General features: G+C 41.4%; 1 protein-coding gene across 2 annotated transcripts in view; it reads right to left on the reverse strand.

Annotated features, from left to right (window-relative positions):
* The window catches only part of LOC311501336 (BOLA class I histocompatibility antigen, alpha chain BL3-7-like), a 76,263-nt gene extending 54,630 nt beyond the window's left edge, over nt 1-21,633 (reverse strand). For both annotated transcript variants that reach the window (XM_084563096.1, XM_084563098.1), the window contains exons 1-3: nt 21,336-21,633; nt 17,450-17,716; nt 15,751-16,029 (exon numbers count right to left, since the gene is read on the reverse strand). In XM_084563096.1, coding sequence (XP_084419222.1) covers nt 15,751-16,029; nt 17,450-17,716; nt 21,336-21,402 — 613 coding nt within the window. In that variant the 5' untranslated portion in view covers nt 21,403-21,633. The remainder of the gene's footprint in view (nt 1-15,750; nt 16,030-17,449; nt 17,717-21,335) is intronic.
* Nucleotides 21,634-24,200: the final 2,567 nt, after the last annotated feature.

Raw genomic sequence — 24,200 nt, forward strand, 5'->3', positions numbered from 1 at the left:
GCGTGCACTCAGAGAAGGCAAGTTCGATTTCAAGTACAATTCACAATGGTGGGTGAGGCGACTACACCCTGCGACGAATCTCAGTGCCGAATGAAAAACGTGTCCAAAGACTGGAGACATTTGGATGACACATTCAAGTAGAGCACGTCCCCATAGTCAAGAATGGGCAAGAAGGTTGCTGTCACAATTTTCTTTCTGACCCTGAGAGAGAAGCAGGTTCTATTTCTAAAAAAGAACCCAAGTTTCACCCGAAGTTTAGTGACCAGCTTGTTTATATGGGCTTTAAATGAGAGCTCCTGATCTAGGGTAAAGCCCAGATACTTGTAGTTCGAGACCAGCTCTATAGGTTTTCCTTTGGTTGTTAAAATATTTGTAATGTTCTGTGGTAGCACCTTTGCCTGAGAGAAAATCATGAGCTTGGTTTTATCTGTGTTTAAAACCAGTTTAAGATCATCTAAACGAGTCTGGATAACACTAAAAGCAACTTGTAAAAACTCAAAAGCCTGAGTGAGAGAGGTTGAACAGCAATAAATAATGGTGTCGTCTGCATAAAGATGATACATTGAATTTGACAAGTTGTTACAGAGATTGTTTATATAAATTGAGAATAAAATGGGTCCCAGCACTGACCCTTGGGGCACCCCTTTGGTAATGTCCAGAAAAGAGGAGGTAGGTCCAGCCGCCTGAACACATTTATCATTCAGGTAGCCTGCCTCCTCAACGATCAAGCAAAATAGATCATAAATCAGTTATATCAAAGAATTGATTTTCACTCTTGTCATCAATTAAATACCAGTCTGAATCAAACATTAAAAATGAATTATTAAAAAAGAAACATGTCTATACTTGAACATTTTTGATTACCACAGTATGGCATAATCCCCTGTCAGTCTCCATAACTGTCATACAACACAGCAATAATAACAAACAATACAACACAGTAACAACAACAAAATCAATATGACACAGTAACAGTCTATTTCAGGATGTTAGCTTTGAATGTTGTCTTTTGGCTCCCAGGAGTTTTTCCACTTTGTCCCACTGCAAGACAGACAGATAGACAGCATTAAGTATTACTGTTAAATTGTTTGAAAATTATTGGAGAATACAATTTCCAATGACACATTGATTCCTCGGTTATGCAGGCATTTTGTAATCAGAATACCTGGCAAAATGATACACATTCTGTATGTATGCCCCAGCCTATATCTGAAGATGAAACAAACAGGGGCCAAAGGCAGTTGCGGTGCTCATGTGCTACCCCTAGAACCACCCCACTTTTAAAATTGCTGCTCCACCCCTGGGACACAATAAAACACACATTGTAAAGCAACAATTTTTTGAAATTAAATCAACCAAAGAGGGTGAAAGCACTAACGATATACGATGTGTCCGATGAAAACTACTTGATGGAAGAGAAATTTAAAGTCTCTGCTGATGTTTGAACACCTGAAACTGTTTTCATTTTGCTCTTGCTTCTTCAGTTCTAGGGGACTGGTGGGAAGTCTGAGCTTTAAACAGGAACTCCTCCTGAAAAAAACTTGCTTGTTATGCTAATAACCATAAACTGGTGCAGCTAATTTCCATTAACGGCTATGTACTTACCTGGGGGGGGGAGTACCCCGCCCCGGTGAATGATTCTCTAACGACTCTTGTCCGTCAGAGGCTCCAGTGTCAAGGTGTGAAACCATCGGCCTTCATCTTGAAAGAGGAGTAAAGGAAGCCATCTATGTCAGATTGGAAAAACCTTCACTAAACAGACGAGGTGGACTGAGGTTTAATCTGCCATCTATTTACAATACAGTTTTAACTTCTGTCCCCAAGAAGTTTCAGTCTCATTCACACCAAAACTCTACAAGTCCAGTTGCCTTTTTTGAACCTTTGTTGGATATACCATGACCTGGATGACTGAGAACCTTCGCAGACAGTAAAAGTTGTAGTAAAATGTTAAAATGTAGACAGTAATATGTTTAATGATCTATCAATTAAGAGCACAAATATATGTAAATAAAAATAAAAACAAACTAGAAAAATATTTTTTTTCAGGAATAGTTTTTGACCTTCTTTCCAGGAATAATTCAGTAAATCATTCTTTAATTCTTCCTCTTTGAACTGATGACTTTCATCTCTAAGGTCTTATTCTTAAGAGACAAACAAAACTAGGACTCTGTAGATTTTAAAGTCTGTCTAGAAATTATTAACAAAATATATTTTAACATATAAATATCACCAAAACCTTAATGTGTTTCATGCTTTTATTTTAATTTGGTAATTACCACAGACAAGAGTAAATGACATTAAACACTGCAAACAGAACAGAAGGCTGTTTAAATTTTAAACTGTCCAGTGACAACTGGGATAGGCTCCAGCCCCCTGTGACCCTTCCAAGGACAAGCAGAAGATGAATGAATTATAATTGTCATTATCAGTTTAGTTTTTTATTCTTATTGAAGAAATCTGTGTTTGTGACTGAGAGGGAAGATTTCTCTCAAACTCAAAGTCTCATATTCTTTATAGAGTGGAGTTCTCTCTCCTCTTTCTGCTCTTTATCAGTTTCCTCTTGTTTCTGTTCAGACAAATGACTAAAAATGTAGAAATGAGCTGCGATGTCACAAAATCCAAAATGCATAAACAAGTGGAAGGTGTGAAAAAAACAAGTTTCAGTTCAATAGTTCACTATTGAAAACCTTTTAATGGCTCATAACATGCAAACATAACTTTAATCAGATGATTCTATACTCTGCATATGAAATGTCAGACAGAGCTAGTCCAGAGACTTCAGCTACCTTTGATCAGTGGTGCATTGTTGTCTTCACATCTGATTTATCTCTGGTCAGTATCTGGATGGACAGACAGATCTGCTCTCAAACTTTCTGTATCTGTTTCTGGAAAGAAGAGGCCTATCCCCCCGTTAATGTCCATCCATGAATGTGTTACTACAAATAAAGACCAGCTAATCTAAACCAGATAAACCACTAATCTGCATCCCTACGATATCTGAGGCTGAAATACATCATCTATGTATCTGATGAGTTCTTATTTATTATTCAGTCAATGATTAACTGTTTCAAAAAGTCAAAAGCAGCAGAAATAAAATCACAAATATAAAACATTGTACATGATTAACTTATAGCTTCAACAGTAAACTGTAAATATATGCTGTAAATCACTGTCTCCTGTAGAGACAGATGAACAATCAAGAAGAATCCTCTCATCCTCTCATCGTTCAGTTTACACATCTGGATCATTTTCCTGTAGAAACAATGAATCACACAAAGAAATTATAAAAAAACAAAAAGACAGCAGCTGCAGCTTTGAGACTATACTATTATATTTGTTTAGTCTGATCAGCTGTGTTTACTGTCTACTCACTTTCTAAGGATCTGGACGTTCAGCTGATGATGATGAAGTGTCAGAAGCTAAATAAAGCTAATAAAGCTCACAATATAAATCTGATCAAATAATCTACCTAATTTAAATACTGACAATATTTACTGTTAGCGCGCTGAACCTCTGAAATAGAGAAGACAGTTATTAATTCATGTCAGGATTTTGTGATTAGTTTTCCTGGGGTCTGTTTCCTGTCTTGTGTGTTTTCCCCCTTAAATAGTTCATTGGTTTCTCCTTGTGTTCTCCACCTTGATTTGTTTCACCTGTGTCTCCTCCCCCCTCCGTCCCGTGTGTGTATATATAGCCCTGCCTTTCTCTTTGTTCTCTGTCATGTCGTACTTGTCGCTTGTCTGGTTGCTCATCTGTATTCACGCCACCCTGCCTTGTTCATGTCTCGTTACGTTTAGATTACCTGCCGTCTCTGCAGCGCTTTCAGTTTAGTCTTGATTCTGTTTATTAAATACCTTTTTGCCAACTCCTGCCTCCTCAGCCACTCTGTCCTGCATTTGGATAACCTTCTTAACAATTCAGACTTCATAAGAGGACACAAAACTAAAATGTGCTTTTTGCAGCCCTAATATGCACTATACAAACTATGTAATGTCACACGCACGAGATATGAGACACATGACAAACTACCAGAAATACTGTAGTGATTATTACAGTTTGAATTTCAGGAGATGCGTTAAAAGTACTGGCTGAAACTGTTAGAATACTGTACAGAATTATTTCTGACATGATGATAAATGAAACTGAAATAGGAGGCTTGATGCTTTAACAAGTCTAAATACTCTCTATATTACATCCACCATCCTCCATGTAAATGTAAAAATATCAGTCAAAGCTACAGTAAGCTGTGTACAGCTCAGGATCACATGTCAGGGAAAGAAATCTCAACAAGCAGACATCTCTGATTTAATATACAGTATGACTGAATGATCAATGAGACTTGAACAAAAGAAAAAAATAATCAGATCCTCTTTTACAAAAAAAACAAGAAGTTTGATTAGAGTAAACTAAACATGTTTCCTACCTCCATCATCACTTTTTACTTTAGGCTTACTGTAGCAAAGATCCTAATTTCCCTTTTATTTTGACATTTCTGACCTCACCTTTATCACTTCCTTTACCTCACTTCCTTTTCTCTTTCTCTATCACTGATTGGCTCTTCTCACCTTCCATCACTCCCTTGTTCGTTTACCTGATTGAGTTCACCTGATCACTCCTTATTTAAGGCCTGCACTCCCCCTCACTCCTCCTTTCCTCACCTTTGCATGGGGCGGCAGTGCTGTGCTGATTCACTCACCCATGTGTTTGTTCTCCTTGGTCTCATTAAGTAACGTGTTGAATTCATTATTGAAACCCCCTTTTTCTTTTGGACAAATAAACGTTTTCTGAGCATTATAACCCTTTGAACCTCGGCTCTGCATTCTGACCGATGCTCATGATGATGGTGAACACCTAATTTTGAACCTCCTATCGAACATGGTCCTTCGAGCCGGATGTCATTATTGTCATGAATTCGCCGCCGCCATTAGATGGAACTATTCGACGTTCTGGTCGTGAAACTCGACCCCCTGCTCATCTGGAAGATTATGAAGTCCAATATCCTAGAGTTAAAGGTGCTGCATGTCAAACTGAGTGCACACGACGTAATACAAACACACATGGGTTACAAGATGTTCCAGAGGAGAAACAAAGACATGAGCCTGACAGTCAAATAGAGGATATCCCTCAACATGCCAATCCTGTGCCTGTTAATCAGTTTGAAATCATGAAGGAAATTCTTGAGACAATGAGAGATATTCGATGCTTCATGGAAAGATCATGCACTCCTCATTCATCCTCTAAATATTCATCTAAATCCGGATCATCTATAGGAAACAGGCACTCTGGGTGTAACCAACCCCTAGTTTCTCAGACAGAACCACAAACTGCTCACTGTGAATCACCACAACCCCAGTCATCCTCCCGTCCACCAGAGGTCAGCCGTCATCCTGTTGCAGTTTCTTCTGCCATGCCCCATTTACCTGATTTGTCAATCCTTGATGCTGCAGTTCCTACAGCTGGCCTACCTAGGCCAATCCTTTATTCACAAGACTTAACACCTCCCAGTTTTCCTGCAGCATCACCAGAGGGCCAACCACAGAGTTCACATGTTCAGCCTTTGATTCTCCCAGTAAACCCTGCTCAGCCTCCTGTTTCCTTTTCTTCCCAGCAGAGGCAGTCCCCTTCTTTAATTCCTCAGACCTCTACATCTTATAGCCATCAAGAACAGAGATCTGCAGCACCTCCTCCAGGAAGGACACATGTCTACAAGCTTGAGGGCCCCTCCTTCCCAAACCTTACTAGAGAGGATGAAATGCAGTATAGGATGCTGCGGATGGCGTTGAGCAATCTCCTTGACCCTAATGAAACAGAGCATTTTAAATATCATGTTCTTCTTGATCATCTGAAAGTTGACCAGGCCAAGTGATTAGCCCTTGCTTTTTCCTATGCCTCTGACCCATATACCCAAGCCATCGCAGCTCTTGATGAACGGTATGGGCAACCTAGACAACTAGCATTGAGGGAGCTCAGGAACATCATGGATCTCCCTCCTGTTAGGGTAGGTGATGGTCACGCTCTTGACGACTTTTCCTTGCGTGTACAAGCACTTGTTGGTCTGCTTAACACCATGGAGGATCAAGGACAAGCAGAACTTCTCTGTGGCTCCCATGTAGATCGTCTCCTTGAAAAGCTGTCTGCAGAACATTCCAGTCGCTTCAAGCGTCATGTCTACAGGAACCAAGGGACCATGAAGTATGACTTACATATTTTCTCATCTTGGTTGCAAACTGAAGCTCGGTGCCAACCCAGAAAAGAAGTCTCAATCTCATCTTCCAACCAAAGACATCCACGTAAGTCCACACCTGCTCTGACAACAATCTTACATGGAGCAAATAAACCTAGTGATGACATGCCATTTTCAGAACCCATTCTGAGGTCTAGAGCAACCTGTGCCTATTGCAGCTCATTCGAACATCATGTAAGCAAATGTCCCCTGTTCACTGTCATGACGAAGGATCAAAAGGTAAACTGGATTAAAGAGAAAAAACGTTGCTGGCGCTGTGCTCGAGCTCATCAAGCTGCTAAATGTGACCTGAAGAAATCCTGTGCCACCTGTAGGGGAAAACATCTGCAAATCCTATGCGAGGTAAATGAAAGATCTAGTAATCTTGCTTGTCCTGCTGTTAAAACACTGTACCTGGACCGACCAAGTGACTGCAATGGTGTACTTCTGAAAGTTGTGAAAGTGCTTCTCCATAATGGTAAACGAACTCTGGAAACACATGCTGTCCTTGATGATGGTTCGCAGCGTACCATTCTTCTGCACCCAGCAGCTCAGCACCTCCACTTGGATGGTAAAGCTGAGAAATTGTCTCTCAGAACAGTTCGCCAAGATGTTGAAACTCTTGATGGTTCATCTGTTACTTTCCAGCTTTCTCCAATGGCATACCCAGAAAAGACTTTCACTATCAATCATGCCTTTACTGCGAGCCAGTTAGCACTCTCAGAGCATACCTATCCTGTGCTAACCCTTCAAAGAAAATACAAACATTTACAAGGCATTCCATTACCGTCAATCAACAAAGCCTCACCACTGCTGCTCATAGGCTCAGATCACATCCATCTTATTTCCCCTACTGCTCCTGTCAGACTCGGCCCCCCTGGATCACCTGCAGCTGTCAAAACTCGTCTGGGATGGACACTCCAAGGCCCCATCACAGACTATCACAGTCAGGCTTCTTCAGTTCCTGTCCAGTGCCTGTTCACATCCTTCAGATCTCCTGCTGATGAACTGCATTATCATGTCGAAAAACTTTGGAAGCTTGATGCTTTACCTGTGAGAAGTGAAAGGGCAGTGATCAGATCCAGGCAAGACCAACAAGCCGTGGAGCTCCTTGAACAGGCCACGGAAAGAGTTCAAGTCAAAGGTGTTAACCGCAATGCCATCCCCTTCTTAGGCTAGCAAATTTTCCTCTCTTGAACATTCCTCAGTCTGCAGTGATGTCACGGCTCCGAAATACTGAATGTCAGTTATCCAAGGATGCCGACAGAGCCACCTCATACAGTGATCAGATCTCAAAACTAGACCAGGCTGGTTATGTAGCAAAACTGACCCCGGAAGAGGTTTGCAACACTAAAGAGGCCTGGTACATTCCACATCATATGATCACACATAACAACAAAGACCGTATTGTATTTGATTGCTCATTCACTTTCCAAGGACAATGTCTCAATAAATACTTGCTGCCAGGACCAATCATCGGGCCTTCACTCCTTGGTGTGCTGCTCCGCTTCAGGCAACATGCTGTAGCAATAAGTGGTGACATTAAAGGTATGTTTCACCAAATCCGTCTCTTACCTCAAGACAGGCCCCTTCTTCGATTCCTCTGGCGCGATATGAACAAGGATGTTCCCCCTTCAGTGTATGAATGGCAGGTCCTTCCTTTCGGCACCACTTGCAGCCCCTGCTGTGCCATTTATGCTCTGCAAAAGCATGTCAAGGACAACCAATCTGATGCAGAGGTGCAGAATTCAGTAACCCGCTGCTTTTATGTCGACAATTGCTTGCAAAGCTTTCCTTCAGCTGTGGCAGCACAAACACTCCTTGACAAACTAAGAGCTACTCTTTCATTAGGAGGCTTTGACCTCCGTCAATGGGCAAGCAATGATCCCTCTGTTATTAGCCATCTACCATCCGAAGCAAGATCCGAAAGCAGTGAACTGTGGCTCTCTGAGAATCAGACTGAACCCCAAGAACACACACTAGGATTACTGTGGAATTGCAAACCGGATTTCTTCAAGTACAAATACAGAACATTGGAGGCACACACTGTAACAATGCGTCATATCTATAGAGTTCTTGCCCGTCTGTATGACCCATTAGGTTACCTCTTACCCTTTACAACACGTGCCAAAATTCTTGTCCAACAACTCTGGAGGAAGGAACGAGAATGGGATGATCCCCTTCTTCCACACGACCTCTTAACAGCTTGGAAATCCTGGGAAGAAGAACTTAGTCTCCTACCACAGATCACCATCACTCGCTGTTATACTTCCAAAGAAATGGATGCTTCTACCACAGCTCGAGATGTACATATCTTTTGTGATGCTTCACAACATGCCTACGGTGCCGTTGCATACTTGAGATCAGAAGATAACAGAGGCCAGGTTGAGGTGAGTTTCATACTAGCTCGATCACGTGTCAGCCCAAAACAACAGCTGTCAGTACCCAGACTGGAGCTCTGTGCAGCACTAACTGAAGCACGCCTCTGTGAACTGATCAGGAATGAACTCACCCCACCAATCAGAGACATTACACTTTGGACAGACTCAACGACTGTACTCCACTGGCTCCAAGCCGACTCTTGCCGTTTCAAAGTATTCGTAGGAGCGAGAGTATCAGAGATCCAAAATCTCACAAACAGTCAAGACTGGAGATATATTGAGTCAGCCAATAACCCTGCTGATGATGTTACAAGAGGCAAATCCTTGTCGGACATCCTCAGTCCAAACAGATGGACTAATGGCCCAACGTTCTTAGCTGGACCTCCAGATAACTGGCCCAAACTGTCATCTTGTGAACCTGATAATGATGATAAAACGGAGCTGAGAAAACCTGCCTTCTGTGGTGTCATCAATGCTATTGTTAATGTTCCAAACACTGGCGATTTTAAGTCTTACCGAGATCTTTTGGATGTTACTGCCCAATCTCTCTCAAATCTGACTGATGGAAATCCTTCTGCAGCTGACTACCTGAAAGCAGAACAGAAAATCCTCCAGCAGGCACAGATGGACAGCTTCGGTGAGGACTTAGCTTGCCTTCAATCACAGAAACCACTTTCATCACAGAGTCGCTTACTCTGCTTATCCCCAGAACTGTGCAGTAACTCTGGACTCATTCCAGTGTTGTAATGTAACGGAGTACAAATACTTCGTTACTGTACTTAAGTAGAAATTTCACGTATCTGTACTTTACTTCGCTATTTAAATTTATGTCAACTTTCACTTTTACTCCACTACATTTCCTAGATAAAATGTATACTTTTACTCCGTTATATTTCCACTAAGCATCTTCGTTACTCGTTACTAAAAAATAAAATTAGAAGAAATGTTGGCGAATCACTGCTCCTAGATTGTGTGAGAGTGGGGCGCAGGTGTGACGTAAATGAGGGGCGACTTTGTTGTTGTCGCTACCCATAGTCGCTACCATAGACATATATACATGTCTATGGTCGCTACAATTGTATTAAGCAAGTTCCTCACGCCGCGTGCTATATTTTACCGCTTGTTTGAGGAGGAGGACGCACAACTGAAACCGCCATGGAAGCACGAGCACAGTCTACTGGAGGACCTCCCGTTATGGTAGACCACCCCGACGATAGTGGTGAACTCGATGAACTCGGTGAACAGGGTAGTGGTGAAGATAACGTCATACACCCATGGCCGTATTTGCAAGACATGTTTCTGTACATTGGAATGAAAGATTCTTCCTACCGGATGAAGTGCCTCTTATGCCTACCGAAAGTCACTGAAATTTTGGCATTCAAAAACTCCCCGTCCAACCTGAAGAAGCACGTCGAGGTAGGTTAAAGTAATATTTATTCAGTAAAGCCACAATGTCAATGTGATTCAACATTAGTTATCATAAGCCGTATCAGATATATGGCTAACGTGATGGCCAGGCTAACGTCTGCTTGTTAACGTTGCTAATTAGCTGATTGGCGCACAAACGTCAAGTAGGCCCTGCAGTACAGGCTACAAAACACAAACAACAGCAGGTTGTACCAGTTAATACTGTTATTGCCTAGGTGTTGCAAGGGTGGCAGTCTGAGTGTTTATAATTCTATGTTTTTGAAACGAGATAATTTGGTGACATTTAAGTTTTCAAAAATAGAGTCAGTGATGAAAATTAGAACTAGTTTCTAGTAATTTGCTACCTTGGATTAAAAGGGTCTGGATTTTCCAGGCTAGTAATTTGCATCACAGATGGAAATATAGTTTCATTAACTTACTTGCAGTTAGATAATGTTTAACAGTCAAATGACAATTGTTTGTGTTGTGTGACTTAAATTTTGTAGCTAAAGTTGCTCATTAAATGTCTCTCCCTCTGAAACAGAGAAAGCATGTACCTCACCTCAAAAAGTATGAAGAGCTTACATCAACAAAGAGAAAAAGGACTCATGAGACTCCGACCACCACCTCCAGCATCAAGCAGACCACATTGGTGAACACCAGCACTGTGTCTCAGAGGTCCATTGACAAAGCTATAGTGACTTATGTGGTCCAAGGACTCCGGCCATTCCATGTTGTTGAAGAACAAGCATTTCAAGATTTTGTGAAGGAACTGCAGCCTAATGCAAAAATTATTTCACGGCTGACTCTGCGCTCCATGATTGATGATGCCTACAGGGGAATGAAGAGGGCTGTGACCGAGGCCATGAGGGGAGTTGACCATATCGCCACCACCACCGACTGCTGGTCTGTCAGAAGGCGGAGCTTCATTGGTGTTACTGCCCATTGGATTGACCCCGACAGTCTCAAAAGATGCTCAGCAGCCCTAGCCTGTAAACAGCTGAGAGGTTCGCACACATTTGATGTGTTGGCAAGTGCCCTGAATGAGATTCACTCTGAGTTTGAGATTTGGGGAAAGATTGTGCGAACAACAACAGACAATGCCTCTAACTTCATAAAAGCGTTCAACATTTTTGGTGAAGATGAGAACAATAATGCCATTGGAAGTGATGATGATCATGGCAGTGCATCTCAACCAGGAGAGGAAGAAGAAGATCAAGAAGGGGATGAAGAAGTGGAGTCTCTTGATGTGTCAGCACTTCTGACTGAAGATGATGGCTTAGAGTTCGAGCTCCCAAAGCACCAGCGCTGTGCTTGTCACTTACTCAACCTAATAGCTACGGTTGATGCCATGAAATCAACATCCAGTGAGGCGTACAAGAAAGTGTATCGTTCAACATTTGGCAAGTGTAGTGCACTTTGGAACAAATGTGGAAAATCCACCCTTGCAGCCGAAACTGTTGAAAATGCTTGTTCCCTCCAGCTGCTGCGCCCGAATTCCACCAGGTGGAACTCCCTATTCCTGGCAGTGGAAAGACTGCTGAGAATAATTAAAGAAAAGGGAGAGGGGACCATCAGAGTCATCTGCACTGACTTAAAGCTTCCAATGTAAGTAGGAATTGTTTTTTTTATTTAGTTTTATTTCATTATAATCGAACATCTGGAATGTCTTCCTTTGTCCCATTCATTTATGGACACTAATAACTTTACATTACATTGTATCCCAACTTCCACTTATTATTGGTCAATTTTACTGAATTACTCTTCCAGCAGTTATTTTGATGAATTCAATGAAATGGTTACAGTGTTATAAAAACAATGTTGTTGTGTTTTGTTTTCAACAGGTTTAATCCAGCTGAACTCGCCTTTCTCGCAGAGTATGCCACTGTCATGACCCCTGTCGCCCAGGCTACCAACATCTTGCAAGCAGAAGCAAATGCCATGATGGGATGGCTACTTCCAACCATCAACCTGCTCAATGTCAAACTTGACAGAGTCAAGTTGTCACTGAAGTTCTGCAAGCCTCTGGTGGATGCTCTACAGGTAACTTTTATTATTGTATTTATTTTCTATTGTCTTAACTCTTCAATTATTAATTAAATATATGTAAGTTTCTTTGGCACTTTGTCTCAATGCTTACATGTTTTATGTAAAGTACATTTTGAATTGCCTTGCTGCTGAAATGTGCTATAAATAACCTGTCTTGCAGGTGGGAATCATGAACCGTTTTGGCCACATGTTTGGAGAACCAGAGTTGATCGCTGCTGCGATTCTGCATCCGAAATTCCGAACGATGTGGACAAAGGATGAAGCCACAATCAAAACGGGTAAAATACCATGGGGATAGTGAAAAATTACGTGTATATATTTTCACAATTTGTCATACTGGCAATTCACAAATCAAGATTCTTGAATTATAGGTGCATGGATAGTACATGAAACTAAAATAACAAACCTTAAATTAAAAGTTTGTGTTGGGGTCATGACAGATTAGACAGTTGCATTAGTTGTATAATTTATATTTTCATCCACACTATTTCAGGAACTGACTACATCAGGCAGCATCTGGAAGAGCCCTCACTGCAGATAGGCGATGCCAGCAGGTCCTCTTCATCTGATGAAGATGACTTTTTCTCTGCCATGCAGTCGTCTCAAATGCAAGAAGGCGCCAAACAGCTGGATGGGTACTTGGCCTGTTCAGCTGATCACATGGACTTGCTGAAGTCCTTCCCAGCAGTGTGCAAGCTTTCTGTGAAGCTGAACACTCCGCTACCTGCCTCAGCAGCCTGTGAAAGGCTATTTAGCATCGCAGGACTTGTCTTCAGTCCAAGAAGAGTAAGACTGAATTCTCGCAACTTTGAAAACCAGCTTCTTTTGAAGATGAACAGACACCTTTTCAGTTTCAACTAATGACTGGCGTATTAGTAGCTGCTGGACATAGGTGGCCTGTGTGTGTGTGTGAGTGTGTGTGTGAGATGGTGACCTGGGGAGTAAGCCCTACAAATGCTCATACCACATGACCAAAATGTTCTCCCTACCAGCAGTACCAGCAGGTCTTTTTTTTTTTTTTTAAAAAGAAATAAGCTATTTATTTTTCATTTTTACCTGAAGTTCATACAGAAGTGAAATTTCTGTTTCTGTTTTTTTTTCTTTGATGTCAGCTCTAAAAATGTGCTGTTTTTCTTTAAACTTCAGAGAATTGTGCCTGAAAAGTCCTGAATATGCTTTATGCTTTAGTATAAGAAAGCCACAATAAAGTTCACAATAAAAGTTCTAACCGCTTGCTTTTTAAAAAAAAAATAAAAAATACTTTTTACTTTTACTTCAAATACTTAAGTACATTAAATATCAGAAAATTACTTTTGATACTTAAGTACAGTATATATCAGATACTTTAAGACTTTTACTTAAGTAATATTCTAAAAGGTAACTTTCACTTCTACCAAAGTCTTTTTCTATTACGATACTTGTACTTTTACTCAAGTATTGCTTTGTAGTACTTTATACAACACTGACTCATTCGTGTTGGAGGCCGATTGCGGCAAAGCCATCAGCTGGAATCTGAGTCAGTCCATCCAATTGTCTTGAATCCTTCTCACAATGTCACCAAACTGATCATTCAGGATTACGATGAAAAACTGCATCATCCTGGCTCAGAAAGACTCTTTGCTGAAATCCGACGGAAATTCTGGATCTTGAGAGGACGAGAGGCAGTACGACGACATCAACATACCTGTGTTTCATGTCAGAAGTGGAGAGCAAAACCAATAATTCCCAAGATGGCTGATTTGCCTGATGCTCGTCTCAGGTTACTTAAACCTCCTTTCTACTCCACCGGAATAGATTGTTTCGGTCCTTACAGTGTAAAGATTGGCCGCAAAACTGAGAAAAGGTGGGGTATAATATTCAAATGCCTCACAACACAATGTGTACATCTTGACCTCCTTAATAACATGGATACAGACTCTTTCCTTATGGCCCTTCAAAGATTCACTTCTCGGAGAGGAACACCAGCTGAGATCTTGTGTGATCAGGGAACCAACTTCAAAGGAGGGGACAAAGAACTTCAGGAAGCCTTCAACAATCTTTGTCCCACCCTTAAGTCAGTACTAGCAACCCAAAGAATTAATTTTCGTTTCAATCCTCCACACGCACCCCATTTCGGTGGTGTCTGGGAACGTGAGATCCGCTCAGTTAAGAATGCTCTAAAGAAAACCATTGGTGCACAAATGGTCACTGAGGAGGTTCTAAGAACAGTGCTGATTGAAATTGAAGGAATTCTTAACTCAAAACCCCTGGGCTATGTATCCTCGGATATTGCAGATGTTGACCCTGTCACACCAAACCTTCTCATCATGGGACGACATGATGCATCACTCCCTCTGGTGTCCTACCCTGATTCTGATCTCCTCAGTCGAAGACGTTGGCGCCATACACAAATATTGTCTGACCATTTCTGGAAACATTTCACCAAATCCTACCTACCTTCGCTTCAGACCAGGCAAAAATGGCAAAAGGATAAACCAGATCTGACATTGAGCTCAATTGTAATGATTGTTGATTCCCAGCAACCAAGGGCTCTTTGGCCTGTAGGGAAAGTGACTCATCTCCTACAGAGTAAAGATGGCCGCATTAGGGCTGCCAAAGTTTTAGTTAAAGACAAAACCTATATCCGGCCTGTTGCACATCTAATCCCTCTTCCTACCCTGCCCGAAGTCACCCATTAGTTATGGTTTGATCTTTAATCGTATTTCTCACTAGAAATTCGGGGGCGGCTGTAGCAAAGATCCTAATTTCCCTTTTATTTTGACATTTCTGACCTCACCTTTATCACTTCCTTTACCTCACTTCCTTTTCTCTTTCTCTATCACTGATTGGCTCTTCTCACCTTCCATCACTCCCTCGTTCGTTTACCTGATTGAGTTCACCTGATCACTCCTTATTTAAGGCCTGCACTCCCTCTCACTCCTCCTTTCCTCACCTTTGCATGGGGCGGCAGTGCTGTGCTGATTCACTCACCCATGTGTTTGTTCTCCTTGGTCTCATTAAGTAACGTGTTGAATTCATTATTGAAACCCCCCCCCCCTTTTTCTTTTGGACAAATAAACGTTTTCTGAGCATTATAACCCTTTGAACCTCGGCTCTGCATTCTGACCGATGCTCATGATGATGGTGAACACCTAATTCTGAACCTCCTATCGAACACTTACCTCGGTTTGTCTTAATCGATGCTTCGTCCAGTTTGGTGATGATGTCCTCCACACCAGAGAGCTGAAACACACAGTCGTACTTAGTCCAGTCTGCAGGTGAGACTGATGAGACATCCAGGTCAACATTCATCTGGAAGGATCCATCATGGTTGGGGAGGATCTCTCCAAGTTCCACTCCTTCATGAATCTCCTCTTCATCTTTCCTCCAGAACATCATGACTCTGTCAGGGTAGAAACCTGTAGCGTAGCAGCTGACTGGAGAGGAGGGAGTCTTCTGGAGGAGAGACAGTGAGGGGAGGTCTGGAGAGAGAGAGAGACAGAGAACAAAGACATATTAATATATATATATAGAGAGAGAGACCGTTTACAAAGGCCAGAGGGGAAGAGAAATGTAGAGTAACTGAGGCTAGTAAATTTGATAGAAAACAGCAAAAATAAATAAATAAATAAATGCTATGCTATGGTAGAAAAGTAACTGAGGAATATGAACATTGAGTTCATTACACTAACTGAGGTCATGTGATTTTACCTTTTCTCATCAGAGAGCTCCTCCCATAGTTCACATACTTCTTCAACCACTCAGGACAAATCTGGGTGAAGTAGTTCTTCAAGGCTGCATTAAGAGCGTTGTTATTATCCAGTTTGTGTTTGGTGATGACAGCCTCTGGTTTTGGAGCGGTCCATGAGTCTGTCTCCGGGCTGAATGCTATGAAGTCTTCTCCATCATAACCATACTGATCATATCCATACACCTCATCAGTCTCATCATCCCATTCACAGCCATACATGTTCTGGACAACGTGGACACCTGAGAGACAGAGACAGAGACAAAGAGCTCTTAACCTGTATATTGTGTGGTCGCAGAGAGCACCCTGTCTGAGCAGGTAGACCACACTGTTACTGTATTTAATCAGAATATGAAGGAAAATCTCTGGTTTCAGGTGTAGAAGATGCTTTCTAGATCATTTAACTGACAAACATCTTCACTAACTAGTAGGATCATTTCATCCTCTCTTCATCTGTCCAACTCTTAACTAAAAACTAATCATCAGTTCCCTGTCATTTTTATATTTTTAATGAATTTAAGCAACGTCTCAGCTCAACAGCACAGAAGCTACAACTTTCCTGCTTTTACTAAGAATTTATGAGCCACAATCAAATCACTGTTTTTATGCTCATTCGGTTCCGACGGCAGAAACAGAAAAATAATTCAATGAGAGCAGTTAAACAGTGAGTGTGTAAATTAGAAGACAGGATATGAGACGGTGGAGAGCAGGAGAGGACTGAATGGAGGTTTAACCAGATCAGACTGTCTGTTAAACTCATCATCACATGTTGGCTGTCATCTTTATTTATTTTTCTATTTCTCAACTAAAAAGGAACAACAAAATATTCAGACATTTCTTTTCCTCAGTGATCAGGTGTTTCAGTTTGGTTTGAGATCTTTCCATAAAACAGATGTAGCTGGTTCAGAGTGTATGAACAGGCTAATGTTTGCTCACAATAAATACCAGTAACTTCCTCACTAGTGTTGGAGACACGGTGAGATTATTTTCCAGAAGGTAATCTGATGTCAGCAGGAAGGTTTCATGTATCAGTGATGAAAACAGACAGAGGATATAACTTCAATCTATACTTTTACTGAGTACTACTGGTTGAATGCTAACAGCATCAGAGGACTGTGGTCACTTCTCAGAGCTGCCTGCAGGATGTGATTGACAGTTTATCTGACCAATAGAAGAGCAGCACAGAGACAAACCCCGCCCCTTGAAACATTTGTCCTTTTACCATAAAGACAGGGACATGCAGATGAAAAACTGAGACTCACAAACCAGAAGAAAGAAACATGAACTAAAACATAGGATTTACAAACTGATATCTTACTGTACATTAAATCATTTCTAAGACTAAACAGAATTTAACTTACAATAATGACCAAGAAAATCAACAAATAATGTTCCTACTGTCATGGTGTTAAACAGATTTCTACAGAAGGCTCACTCTGTGTGTTCAGAGTATTTTTTATATAATTTAACAAAGATAAAATGTTAATAATCTATACGGATAACTTTGGGATGATCAGTCTGGCAGTATTATCTAATAAAACAACTTTTATAATAAGCTAGCTAACGTATTAATATAAAACACTGTTGTGTGCATGTATTTGTGTATTTACAACAAACAAAATAAATAAACACACGTTTTAAGAGTAAAACACATGAACTAGCCTTCAGTTTGGTTGAAGCGCTGCTTTAAAGTGTCGATGTTGGCTGTGAAGGTCTGCTGGGAAGCCACACAGATCTGAGTCTCTTTCTCCCAGTACTGTGGATCATCTCCTGTCACTTTGATCATCCAGTCCTGTTTGGGTTGAGCTCTCCTGGTGTTGCTGTCACAGTGAATCACCTCAACATCATCAACCATCCCAACAATCACAAACTCTGGGAAGTTTGGGACTTGAGACGAGGCAGTGTAGAAATTCTTCAGAGAGTGAGTGACTGTAGGAAAATAATTACTTGTTCATCAGACACTTAAAACATACGTTAATGTTTAACCTATAGATCAATTATAATTGGATTATACTGTCTTAGTATAATAAGCATGTAAAATTCATTAAGTGCAGCTTTCTAAAACTTTATGTGTAAAAAACAGTAAAGACTAAAGTTGACGTGTGACCATAGAACTTCTGACTGTTGTGCACATTTTACCATTTAAACCTGGAAGCATTGATTTAAAGCATAATTATGAAAGAAAAAAATTTAAGGACGTTTGAATGAAAGTAAATGGTCTGTGTCAGAATACTCTGGGTGACTTTACCATTTATTTTCTTCAACGTTATACAGTAAAATGACTTGAACTATTGTACAGTAGTAGTCTGGGTCACTGGGAACAAGAATCAAGACAATATTAGAGCAAACCTATGAAAGAAAAGGTTTTATGACTATCTGAATATGAGGAATTGAACTGCCAGGATGCTCTTATGCTGGGTGACTTTGTCAGTGATTTTCTTCAAGTCTTTAAGGTAAAATTACGTGATGACTTGCAAAAATATTTGAGCAAGGCTTGAGCAAGAAAATGAAACATGCTGGTGTAAACTTTTTCCTGAAAACTGTTCAGTGAAATGACTTGAGGACATTAAGATTCACTGTTAAGAAGAATCGAGTCAATATTTTTGTACAGTTTAAATGTAAGTAAATGGTCCATGTTGGCATGCTTTGAGATAGTTTGGGTGGCTTTATCATTTATTTTCTTCAAAATTATACAGTAAAATGACTTGAACTATTGTACAGTAGTAGTCAGGGTCACTGTGAACAGGAATCAAGACAATATTTGAGCAAACCTATGGTGGGTAGGGTTTTATGAGTGTTTGAATATGAAGAACTGAACTGTCTGGACGTCTTTAGGTTGGGTGACTTTATCAGTATTTTTCTTCAAAATTATTCAGTAAAATGACTTAAAATGTTGAACAGTAATAGAGAGGGATGTTGTGAACAAGAATCAAGTCAGTAATCGTGGTAACCTATGAAGGAAACAGGATTTTTAAAATCTGAACCATTCATGCATCAATTCATCTTCTGTAACGCTGATGAAGGGTCGCAGGGGAATCAAAACCAGAATCCACCAAATAAAGTTTGTTTTTTTGTTTGCATTTTGGCCTGTCCCGGCATCTGTACCTTAAGTATAGACGCGCAAGAAAAATGTGACCGCGGCTCCATAAGGGACAGGCTGGCTTGGCTGGTTTGACTCTGAGAACGACGGCTCATATGACCGCAGTAGGGTGACCAGATGTCCCGCTTTGTGCGGGACAGTCACGCATTTTCATTACTTTTCACACGTCCCGCAAATTGAGACGTTGTCCCGCATTGTTATTGACAGTCCGACTCCATGCGTGTTTTATAATCTGGCATTTATCAAATAGCTGTTTGGAGAAAGCAGTGAGGGCTGTCATCAGGGGTCGGGGCGGGCTGTTTGATCATGTCAATCAAACTGAGACGCGGACGCAGGTTAAGGGCGCACCCACCAATAACAAACAATAGGCGCGTTCGACTTGATGCAGATCTGTCTGAGTCTGACTTGACGTGATGCATCCTGGGATGGACGCAATGCATGCTGGGATGGACGCAATGCATGCTGGTTAGAAATTCTGTCCGACTTGAGTCAGACGGGGAGGGACTTACCACTACGTCACCATGTCACATGACCTTAAAATATCGCGGGAGTCTTCGCCTGCAGACAGATCTTGCAGTTGCTCTCCAACGAACTGCACGACCGGAAACCCGCCCTCATGACGTCAGGTCAAAGACGTGATTGGGCAGTTTGGGAGGAATCTCCTCATGAAGATTTTGACGTTTCTCACTTCGTTATGTTGGAATATGCGAAAATGAACAGAAATCGAAGGGATACCTTCTTATATGTGATTTCTGCAACAATGGTAGGCTGGCCTACTGAAAACGTTGTACATCTGACTGCAGTTCAATGCAGAGTTCATTTCTTCGATTAAACAGTAAAAAGGCATTTTTAACATGTTGGTAACAGTAGAATAAGCGGGATAATGGACTTCACTCCATTAGACTATCCGAAAATAAACGCATCACGAGGTCGAACACCCTGGGCTATTGGCTCAACTGTCAGCACGCTCGCCTCCCGATCCGAGGTGCTGCTGGTTCGAGTCTGGGCGTGTGCGGAGCTGAATCACGCAGGTTACATTCTAAGGCTTCGCGTTGGGCCGTTTCACCATCTAGAACGCGTGCATTCAATTTGTAGAAGTGTCGTCCATTATCCTTTACTTATATCGTAGTACTGCTTCTTCAGTATCATCCTAAATTGGTTTAGTGGGTAACACGTCAGTCTGGCGATCGGCCGTCCGTAGTTCAAATCTTGTTAACGGTTAGTTGATTTTTGGGGTTCTTCTTCACACCTGTCTGTCTAAAAATGAAAACAAATGGCATTTAATCTCCATCTCAATATCTTTCTGTGAATTCGTTTCATGGTTGAGTTACAGGTGCTAAACGACTTTGGGTGTAAAAGTAAATATTCAAATAAGTAGCCTAATCAGCAGTTCATTTTCGCCAAGATTGGAGACCAAAGCACTATGCTACTTAATCCTTATTCAGTAGATTTGCTGCTATTCACAATCCTTTGCATACAGCATGCTTGTTGTAACACGGGTATAAATTCCGGTAACTCCAAAGCTTCTATTTCGTCGGCAACAACGAATGCAAACACCGCGAGATCCGCCATTGTTTACACGAAGTTGACCGTGTCCGACTTGTCTGCAGCCGTTTTATGCTCCACCCCTACAGTCGGCGTAAGATCACGCTGACGTAAGCAAGTCAGACTCAGACAGGCGCAGACAAGTCGAACGCGCCTAATACAAATCAGATCAGAACGGCATGCAGCGCGAGACATGGAGGGAAGCACAACCCGTACGACTGAGAAGAGGAAATGCAGCTATAATAAAGACTGGGAAACTATCGATCCCTTGAAACCAGTGCAAGGCGAGTCTGGTAAAGTTTGCTGTGAAGTTTGCTTGAGTGATTTTTCCGTTTCACACGGAGGTGAATACGACGTGAAACGACACAGACAATGCGAGACAAAACGTGTTGCTCAACTTGGGAACTTGGGAAAGTTGCATTTAAATAAGTTTATATATATATATATATATTATAAAATATATTTGTTAAGTTTTTATTTGCAGGCTGTTATGTGCTACTGAATCAATCAGATGGCAAAGCATAGTAATGCTATAAGCAAAGGGGCAGAATAGAAATGTTTATTTTTTCTGTTATAGTTCTTTTAGGGTACCTTGATGCACTGGTATCTCACATTGTCCCACATTGTCCCACACAAACGTAGCCTTTGTCCCACAAATGGTGAATTGGGATCTGGTCACCCTAGACCGCAGTGGAAACCCGCTCGGGTCGTTAAGTTTTGATCGTTGCGCTTTCCAGAAATAAATAAAACAATGAGTAAAATATCATCGATAGCTTAATCATAGGAGTCCTCTCAGTCCTGAAACTTAAAATCGGAGACTATTTAACACACTTTAAACTCGTAAGACACAAAGCATTTTTTTTCTGTTAAAACAGAGGAAAAAGTTAAAAATGTTAACTTCACCTGCCGTCACTTCGTGTATTCCCAGCAAAAGCAGCAAAATGAAGGGCTTCATTGTGAAATGTCGCATCTAAATCACGGAAAAACTGTTTATCTTGAGCGCAAGAACCACTAAGGTCCAATGTCCCCTAATAACCCCTAATAAATTAATAAAACACGAGTGAACTATAACTGAGCCAATGAGGGTTTATTCTGACCCTTCGTCACTAAAAACTGGGTTAAACGGACCCAATGAGGTTCTAAATGGAACTGAGACGTTTACTTCTCGGTTCGGTTCAGTTTCATTTAGATAGTTCCAACTTATAACATGTGCTGGAAATATATGTGGACTTTCAGGGCACATAATAAACAATAGTCCAGCCTGTAAACAGTAAATACATGGAAAAACAGACAAGATATTCCTGCTTTGACAGAGTTATCTATGCAAAAAAGAACAGTTCTGTGAACTTGATTTATGTGTGAGTTAAAAGACACATCCTGGTCAGAAGTAGCTTCAAGGTTCCTCCCAGTAGTTCTGGTTTCTGATGTATAGGAACAACTTCATTTATGTCTCTGTTACAAGTCAGCCAGGCCTTTATTTCATCTAGCTTCACAGAATAATGCAGCTCAGTGTCATCTGCATGACAATGGATATATATGGAGTGCTTCCTAATATTCATTCATTCATTCATTCATCTTCTGTACCCGCTTCTGTATTCCTGTTAAGGGTCGCGGGGGCCATCGGGCGAGAAGCGGACAGGTCTCCAGTCTATCAGGGCCAACACAGAGAGACAGACAACCATTCACACTCACACCTACAGCCCATTTAGAATCACCAATGAACCTAATGAGCATGTCTTTAGATGATGGGAGGAAGCTGGAGAACCTGGAGAGAACCCACGCAGACACAGAGAGAACATGCAAACTCCACACAGAAAGGAACCAGTCGGCCCATGAATTCAAACCTGGGACCTTCCCGCTGTGAGGCTGCTTCCTAATAACATTACCTATACAATAAGATGAAAAGTATTAGTGTTAGTGGAACTCCATGACAAATATTTGTGTGTGTGAAAGAGTTTAACCATCTTAGTTTGTTCATTTTAATCCCTTTTTTCCCTGAGACATGTTCTAATCATGGTAACAAAATGCTTTGATCAGAATAAGAATAAGAATAAGAAAACCTTTAATTGTCCCACAATGGGGAAATTGAAGTTTGTAACAACATGCAGAAATGACAGAGATAGAACAGATAATAGACATATTGCACAGACAGGTGTTATTACACCATAAGGTGTAACAATATTGCACATAGGAGTGCTAGGAAAGACCTTCTGTATCTTTCCTTCACACATTGAGGGAGAAGCAGTCTGCCACTGAAGCTGCTCCTCAGTCCCGTCAGGTCACCATGCAGGGTGGCTGGACTCATCGTCCAGCATGGAGGACAGTTTAGCCAGAACTCCCCCGTCACCCACCTCCCCAGGACAGAGCTGGACTTCCTGATGATCTTATCCAGCTTCTTCCTTTTCCTCTCTGCTATGGCACTGCTCCAGCAGACCACTCCACACAGGATGGCCGACGCCACCACAGAGCCTGCAGTACGTACAGTAGACTTGTTATTTTAAGGTCTCTGTTGTTTTTAGTAAAGTAAAGTGCTTTACTGCAACTGAGCGTGGCGACACTGTGGGCAAACCTGACCCGGCACCAAGCACTCATGTTTTTGATGATAGGAGGAAATTGATAGGAGTACCTGGAGAAAACCCACACAAACACAGGGAGAATATGCAAACTCCACACAGAAAGGCCCTGAGAATCAAACCCTCTCTGCACCGGGGATTCGAACCAAGGACCTTCTTGCTGTGAGGCACCAGTGCAACCCACTGTTCCACCATGCTGCCCTTTTAATTCAAATTCAAGTCAGTAATGCCTCTCTCAGCTTTTAAAAGACAAAGTAAAGCATCTGCACATAAACAGGTTTGGCTACTTCTTCTGTTTCCTTTCCAACTTTGTGAAAGTTTCTTCTGCAATTTGAGTTAATGTTGTGTTTCTAATAAGACTCTGCAAGTTAACACGATGACTCACCTAAACAGATTTTAAGAGAGGGTTTAACTATAGAGAACAGGGTTAAAATGCACTGGAACACACAGTTAAATGTAATCCTGCAGGGAGACAGTGCTGTGTTGTTTTTGTGAAGTTCCTGAACTGAGCTGCATGCAATATCAGACTCATGCAGACACATGCTGCGCCACACCCTTTTTATTCTGAAAACATGGGCGGGCGCTGCCATTTTGTGTCTTCCTTGTTTTGAAATGGCAGACGCTCAAAGCTGTTGCGCAGTTGCTTGATACTTGGTTCTCAGTTCATATTTTACCCCAATGACAATAGAAAGAATAAAGTATGTAATATATACTGATATCCTGAGAGACTTGTGCCCTGATAATGCTTTGATTTGGGGCATTTATAAGCTTTAGCAGCACAGGTCGTAACAAACAGTATTTTAATCATCTTAAATAGGTAAAGAGTGTTTTCTTGTCTTTCTGTCAACTTCTGCTGCTGATTTTCTGACACGATGCGCTGCAGATTAACAAACTAAACCTGCAGAGAGAGAGACTGCAGCTCTGAATAGAAAGGGTTCTTCAGTAGCCCTCACGGTGGTTGTCTTTGCTGTCAGTAGCAGTGTTACAGCTCCACCACCAGGATGATAAAATAAATCCCTCTGAGGCTCTTTCTGGGAAATCACATGCTCAGTCTGTTAGGTTTCGTTTATGGTGTATACAACAGAGAGCTAGTATGGGTGTTTTTTTTTTTTTTTTGGCATGCAAACCAGGAAGAAAGAACGAGCCATTGTTCACTGAGTCATCTCGTCCTCCTCGTTTTACTACATTCCACCGT

Source organism: Chelon labrosus (assembly GCF_963514085.1).
Source record: "Chelon labrosus genome assembly, chromosome: 16".
NCBI lineage: Eukaryota > Metazoa > Chordata > Actinopteri > Mugiliformes > Mugilidae > Chelon > Chelon labrosus.